The sequence below is a fragment of the Apium graveolens genome, unplaced genomic scaffold (assembly GCF_009905375.1).
Source record: "Apium graveolens cultivar Ventura unplaced genomic scaffold, ASM990537v1 ctg3158, whole genome shotgun sequence".
Classification (NCBI taxonomy): Eukaryota; Viridiplantae; Streptophyta; class Magnoliopsida; order Apiales; family Apiaceae; genus Apium; species Apium graveolens.
In genome coordinates, this window is record NW_027417964.1 from 2,553 (window position 1) to 10,947 (window position 8,395).

Sequence of the window (8,395 nt, forward strand, 5' to 3'; positions counted from 1 at the left end):
TAACAAAACCCATGTACTCCAGAAATTTTTTTAATTTTGTATACCAAGCCCGAGGGGCCTGAAGTAGCCCACACAATGCTTTGATTAATTTATAGACCATGTGCTCTTGATTCTCTTTGAAAAACCCTTTTGCTTGACATACATACACTGTTTCCAGTAAATCACCATTAAGGAATGTTGTTTTAACGTCTAAGTGATGGACTTCTCACCCATTTTTAGCTACAAGCGCCAAGAACAATCTTACTGTCTCCAAACGCGTTACCGGAGCGAATACCTCTTCAAAATCGATCCCCTACTTCTGGACATAACCGTTCGCGACCAACCTAGTTTTATTTTTGATTACCTGACCACTGGAATCACGCTTTAACTTGTATATACATTTTAATCCTATCGCTCTGTAATCTACTGGTAATTCTACAAGTTTCCAGGTATTGTTTTTGTCGATAGCGTCAATCTCCATTATCATAGCTTCCTTCCATGCTTTCTCTATTGTTGCCTCTCTATAATTAGTTGGTTCTTCCACACCTAATAACATCAATTCATCTGCAAGTTCAGTCTCCTCAGTTTCATCATACACTGCGCTTAATGAGCGAAATTTCCGGGGCTCAGTTTCAACACTTGTATCTCTTGGTGACATCGTATTTGACTGAAACTCATTCGATATTGCAGAATCTGTGTGGTACCCATCCATGCTGTCCATACTGTCAATTCTTTGTGTAGATGGATCCTCCCCATTTGTTATGTCTCTTTCTTCAGTACTCTGAGTTCCGAGAACAATAAATGGTCCTCGTTGATCTTGTGCCTCCTTTTGAGCATCCCATGACCAGCCTTTTACCTCTTCAAAGATTACATCCGTACTGATATGAACAGTGTTAGTATATGGGGCATAGAGTCGATACGCCTTAGTTCATGGTTCTTTTCCAAGGTGATTCACTGCTTTGTTGCGATTATCAAGTTTTGTGATGTATGCACTAGGTATTTTCATATATTCCACATAACCAAAAACCCGTATATGCCCAAGGTCTGGTTTCTTTTCAGTCCACACTTCGTAAGGAGTCTTTCCGGATAGAGCTTGTGTTGGCAATCGGTTGATTATATAAACAGCATGTCGAGCAGCTTCACCCCATAGTTTTGATGGCATCTATCGTTCTGCTGTGGGGAGTACGGAGCAGTGTAATATCGAGAGATGCCCGAGTCATTGCAGTATGAATTGAATATTTTTGAACAAAATTCCCCTCCCTGATCAGTTATCAAGACCTGTATTTTTGTTTTCGAGTCCTTTTCAACTTGAACTCGAAATTTAATAAATGCATCCAACACTTCATCTTTGCCGATCAACATGAATATTCACATGATTCGACTAAAATCATCTACCAAGAGAAGAAAATACGTGTTTTCGGCTGGTGTGGCAGGTGTTATAGGACCACATAGGTCCCCATGGATCAATTCCAAAGCATATTTCACGTGAAAATCTGTCTGATTTGGAAATAATTTTCTTGTTTGTTTAGCCAGAAAACACCCAGTACACACTCCTTTAGGTTCAACTATCTGTGGAAAACCATATGCCATCTTATTTGCAGACATCAGCCTCATCGCTTGAAAGTTTATATGCCCAAGATGTGCATGCCATAACCATGTTATTTCTTCATTTTTTGTCATTAAACACTTTGATTTTCCTGTTTCAAGAATAATCTTATAGAGCCTATTTGCAGATCTCCTGATTTTCATGAGTAGCCTTTGTTGCGCATCATAAACCCATAGGTGGTCACCCTTTAATATAATTTTATTATCCATTCTCTGACAATTGCCCAATACTTATGATATTATTACAGAGAGTGGGGATGTAATATACCTCTCGAAAGACTAGCTCCTCCCCATTCTTACATTTAAACATTATTGACCCTTTCCCTTTGATGTCCACTGTCGATCTGTCGCCAAACCTGACTTGCCCCGTCATGTTTTCATTCAATTTCAAAAATTTTGAGTGTTGGCCTATCATATGGTTGCTAGCTCCATTATCCAAATACCAACCATTTAATTCGACCTTCTTACCTTCACTCCAATTCAGTTTTGGTACTACATCTCCCTCATTTAGCAGCAATTGAGGTCTCTCCTTATTTTCACATTCTAACATAAGCAGTGCATGCTCGTCGTCATGAGTTTATGTTAGGTTTACTTCTGGTCCTTGTTCCTTATCACGTCGTGATTTACGGCACTCCGCAGCATAGTGACCAAGTATATTGCAGTTAAAACTTCGTACTTTATTTCTATCTCGTCCTCCACGTCCTCCTTCCCTTGGATTATACAAGATACTTCCTCTATTTCTCTGACCTTGAGACACGTCTATCCCCATTTTCTTGGATCTCATTGCCCATTCCTCCTTAGTGAGTAATAGCTGACCCTCATTGTTCTCCTGTTTCAACCACTCATCTTCAGTTAACAGGAGTTTTCCACCACTAGCCTCAGTTTGTCCCCGTAACCTCTCTTCATGAGCCTTTAAAGACCCAAGTGCCTCATCCACAGTCATTTTTTGTATGTCACCAAATTGTTCAATCGCCGATGCAATTTGTAGAAACTTTGAAGGGACAGCTCATAAATGTTTCTTCAACACATAATTGTCTTTTATTATCTCACCTAAGGTATGGATATTAGTAACTAGGCCATTTAACCTCATGCAGAAATCATCTATCAGTTCTGTATCCTTCATAGTCAAGGACTCAAAGTCATCCTTGAGCGTCTGAATTCAAGGATTCATCCCAGACATAATGTTTTCAGCATATACCATGCTTCTTTGGCTGTTTGCGTGTCTACAATTATGAGTAACATATCCTCTAGAGTACTCTGATAAATTACAGCTAGTGTCGTTTTGTCTGTCGTCTCCTCTATCGTGGCCTTAGCACCTTTAGGCTCCACTGCACTCCATACCCCATGAACTTGCATAAAAACTATCATCTTTAACGACCATGATGTGTAATTACTTCTTGTTAGCATCGGGTAATTCAGACCTACTGTATTCTCCTTAATTTTAGCTGTCTCCATCGTATTCTCTTTTGCCATTCACTGAATGTAGCTCTGATACCATATATATATATTGTGTGTGTTAAGAACATCAACCTGAAACCATCATTAGGAAGCCTCAAAACATTTGCAGGTTTTTCAAATAAAACTGAAATCTTCACTTTAATAATAACAAAGTGATTTTGATAATTTTTAATACTTTATCATTAAATCTTTGGTAATTGAGAAAACGAGGCTTCAATGACAATTTCAATCTCAACAAGAATGAGAACTAGTAAAAAAGTATCAACACTATTATTGTACGCACACAATATGATACAATAAAAAAAATCTGAATCATTAGTCTTATATGAATGCTCTCAATCAATATATCAAAAAGTTAGTACCAAATAAATAAATAATTTTGATGGGAATCACAAGACAGTATAATGCTGTAATATATGCGAATTTTGAATATTTTAAATAAAAATAAAAATAAAAATAAAAATAAAAATAAAAATAATGATAATAATAATAATAATAAAGAATTTGATTTAAATTAGAATTAGAATTATAAAAGATTTTGTAATCGAGTAAGTAGTAATTATATTAAAAAGGTGGAGTAGTTATAAAACCTATATATAGTTGACATGACCCTTAATTAAATAAATTTATGTTTTATTAAAATACTAAAACGAAGTGGAGAGAGATAGAGCCGGAGAACCGAAAAGGAAAAGAAGCTGAGCAAAATAAAGGGTTAATTTGCTTTTAGCTTTCAAGCTCTTAAAAGATTTGGTAACCATATTCATAAATTAGTTCAATTATTGCCAATAAAGTCTCAAGCTATTACTTATCATCAATTATGTGATTCGTTTTTGTACCTAAATAGAGATTCCAAGACTATAATATAATTTTCCAGGCTAGTTGGTGTCCCGATTAGTTAAACTTTAATGTCTTAATTTTTAAAAGAGATGAGATCTTAATTTTTAATATTTAAATAAATTAGGCATGACATGTTAATATTTAATTAACCAAATTTGTGGTAGGGTTGTTTATGTATAGTCCAAAATAATATATTATATATTTTGAAGTGAATGAACTCTGCCTAATTATTAATTCTATTAGAAACAATAATATTGGTTTTAATATTAAAGTTAAGGTAGTTATTAAAGAAAGTCTGGAGCTTCGATGCAATTTGTACAGGTAAGTGGTTCAAGCCAGTGTTAACTAAGTTACAGATAATTAATATTTTGGTAGGAGGGATGAGTTTAATTATTGAATGTAGTAAGAATGCACATTAACGAAACTATATTTTGTGATTTAGATTAAGAGCCCACAAATTAGCGGATAAGTTGAGGGTATCGTTAGCAAATTTAGTTACAGGTTTTGAGGTATGGATTATGTCCCATTTTTATTCAGTACTCTTCTTCTTAGAAATTAAATATCTCTGATTTGTTGAATTTCATATTTATTCGCTCCGTCAATATTGTTTGGTTATTTTGACTCCCAAAATTGGTTTTAAAATTATTTTATGACACCGTCTGCTTTGAAATCTGTATTATTTGTCTCATGTGATTTTTAAATTTTACAAGAAATATTATTTTTAATTTGACCCTTAGCGTGATATATGGTATACCGAGTTAACCAGCTGTAGGGTTACTACAACCATGTCATTACGGCACCGGTGACATGACACTTTCGTGACAGTGTGATTGGTCACGACGCATCCTTCTGTTAGCTCTTGGGAGGAGCTTTTACATATTTCATATTTGTTGAGAATACGTGGGTGCACCCAGAGTTTGATTTGTGATTTGATTTATGACGACGTTGCATATATCGTACACGTTATTCATTCTGTTGCACGCACTAGGTACCCTATGATGTGTGTATTTGTATCTTTTCTGATCTCGATATAAAATATCCTAACCCCTCGTTATTTCGGCCTTACTTATTTTTAAAATTGTTGATTTATTATAAATTAGTGATTATTTATTTCTGATCCCTTGTTTTATAAACTGTATTCCAAATCCGTACTGGGCGTTTGGCTCATGCCGTATTCTTTTTTTGGCAGGTGCTTAGGGGGGTCTGGGACTATGTGATGGAGAGTTACCCCATTTATAGATTAGGATTTCAAATTTTATTATTATCTAAACTTAATTATTTAAATAGAGATTTCTACATTTATATTATTGGTTTAGAAAGTTTGGAGATTTATTATTATTTTGAAGATTTTGGACTGTTTAATCGTGTTTAGAAATATATTAGTGCTCTGTTTGCAGGTTTATGGAGTTTAAGTAATATCTCCTTTTATTATTAATAAGGGGTGTTACAACTGCCACTTATGATAAGTCCAATAGCAGCAGTGCATCATGCTTCGATGAAAAGTGTGTCGTAGTATATTCACTCGCTACGCCGCTCCCACAGATGTTTAATGCTAACCACCTCACCTTAAAATACTTTAATAAAGGAGCCCAATCAATCGATATCCTTAATAAGTCAATTACCCCATTTGACATGGTCACCAATAATCTCAAAATAAATTCTAAATTTACAATAGTGAGAACATTTGCATAATTTAAAATCTAACATATGGATATATAAACATATCTAACTATTCAGAATATAGAATAGTGAAAGAGGTCCTGCAAAATCAGAACATAACACATTCATATGTAAAATATTTGGCTATTCTAAAAGTAAAATGAGGGAGGAATGCTTGCATTTGTTCCTAGGAAACTAAACACTTTATCTCATTTTGACGTCTCACAGCATCACCATCTTCTATCCGCCGTAAATTTATGATCTAAAGCTGATGCGGTTTGTATAAGTTTGTTAAATAACAATATTTAACTTTACTATTCATCCACATGTCTTGTTCTGATAATTAAAACATACAATTTAATCATCAAAATGATGATTATTTGACGAACTTCCTGTCTAAAACTACATCATCTACCGATACGATAATGTGTAGATAATAAAAAAATTATACACAGAAACATGGAACCATGTAGTAATTCATACAGAAGATAGGCACATACTTCACCTATCACATAAATTTATTGGTTAAATGGTTCAGTTTGATATGTTTAAAACTGAAATCCATTCCATCATAATCTTTTTTGAAATAAACCACCTTTGGATACAAAATAATATAGGTTGAATGTATTTTTAGTGAAAATTTCATCTTTTCCTCCATCCTTCTAGTTTGTGATTTTATCTCATTAGTTAAAGAAACTTTGAACATTTTTTCATCAACTTAGAAGGCAACACAAGAAATAGTGGGGAAGATATTTTTTGGTCATTGTACTTATTAAATAATTTGGCATGGTATTTCAATGATATGATTTAGAGTGGGTGATCAAAATCCAATGCCACAATGAAATTAACTGCATTTTTGTAAGTTTTCAATCTAATCATTGGTTTAATTTAATATATATATAATCTTGATGCCATATTATGACTTCATAGGTGTGTGTAGGGAGATACAACTCTAATAAATATTTGAATTTATTTCAACCTAATATTATCTAACACCTAGAAAGTTAAAACCTAAATGAATAACATATCTAAATTTATATAAACAGCTAATCTAATCTAATCTAACATACATACATATAACCATAATGTTTATTCACAAACTTTCTATAAACATACCTACATTTATATAAATTTAAATACTAACTTTGTAAAGGACACACCTACAAGTACTTATAATAATTATATATTTTAATACCAACACTTAACATCTATGGTTAAGAATATACTTTACAATGTGCCTATTTAATACATCACATTAAATCAACAATTGTTTTAACACTTTTTGTAAAAATTATTTAATCAAACTCTTAATCAGTACAACCTAACTATCTATAAAATAATATTATAGCTCAATATTATCATTATATTTGCCTTTTAGATAAAAAACAAATTAATATCATAATACTATATCACCACACATATACTACAATATTTTGTCTCTTATAATTTAACTTTAAGTACTTGAATGTTATCCAAGATATTAAATTTGGTGCCAGCAATGGTTAAAACTACTATAAGATTTCAAATATGCACATATTATATTGTCATGACATATTACTTTCACATAACTATATTAAACCACATAATCTAATATATTTAACAATTTTACTACAGTAATGACTATTTATGGGATCATTATTGCACATATGCTAGAACACTTTTTGTAAAGAACACAACCTAAAAACATATACCGCTAATAAAAACAATACTTACAATTAAATATTTCGCCAACACCATTTAACATATAGGTTTAAATATATATTTTACAATGACACACTTATGCTAATTTTATATATAACATAAAATTCAATAATTGTTTTAACAATTTTAGAGGAAAAATTTAGGCAAACTAAACATGATATTATTTTGCTGTGAATATATATATATATACATATAATTAAGTTCTAGGGAGACACCATTAAGTTGGAGAAGTAGATACCATTCATCTTTATTGTTTATCCATTTTACTTATGGAGGTTACATTACAAAAAAAGAATCAATTCTTATTTTAAATTAATAACACTTAAAAATAATTTGTACGCCGCCTTGTATCACATAAGCTAGACATGGTTAATCCACTTTAGCACTAGAAATAACCTTAGTTAGTTTTGTTTATTCAATTTGCACTAAAATTTTGAACTAAAATTTCAGAATTTAGCAAAGTTAGTTGGTTTATTTGGCCTATAAAAAGTTTAAAAGGTTAATATGTAAAAAAGTAACAAGTTTATTGGGTTTTTTTGCTTAATAACTCTTTTCTTTTCTAAGGAGACTCCACCAATAAACCCCCTTTCTACAATTTTAATATAGCATAACTTTTTCATCTTATCATTTATTCGGTTTCATTTTTTTCATCTTTAGTATAGGTTAATTAAAATTGTTTGTAATATTGAAAGGAGCATAACAATTATATCACAATGTTATATGCAAAGTTATAATAAAAATCAAATAGATAAAATTTAATAAAAGATAAATAAGTAGGGTTATTTATATATTATAATTTATTCAAAAGTTTTTATTTTTAATGTTATTGTTAATAAATATTTTTAATTAAATTAATAAACAATTAGTATGAACTCTTACATGAAACAATGAGATATAGATCAATTTGACATTGAAATTGGCCAATTATTATCATTTATCATTTATATTTATTATTTTATTCTCAACTGTATGACCGAAAAATTATAAATTTTAAATTAACATTTAAATACCAAAGATAAAGGATAAGAATAAATTATATACTTATTTTTCTTATTATATTTTTCAAAGTTATTATTTCCTAATATTTATACACTTAACACATGAGTACACAAACAACTATTTTTTAAATAATAGTTTTGTGACACCCTGACCCCAC

The 8,395-nt window shown here is 31.4% G+C and overlaps 1 protein-coding gene across 1 annotated transcript; it reads right to left on the bottom strand.

Annotated features, from left to right (window-relative positions):
* Positions 1–343: 343 nt before the first annotated feature.
* LOC141700979 (uncharacterized) lies at positions 344–1,141 on the bottom strand (the record flags this gene model as incomplete). Its single annotated transcript, XM_074504631.1, has 2 exons — positions 1,017–1,141; positions 344–857 (listed from the first exon to the last, which is right to left on the bottom strand). Coding segments are annotated over exons 1-2 (639 nt in total), but the record flags the coding sequence as incomplete, so codon positions are not given.
* Positions 1,142–8,395: the final 7,254 nt, after the last annotated feature.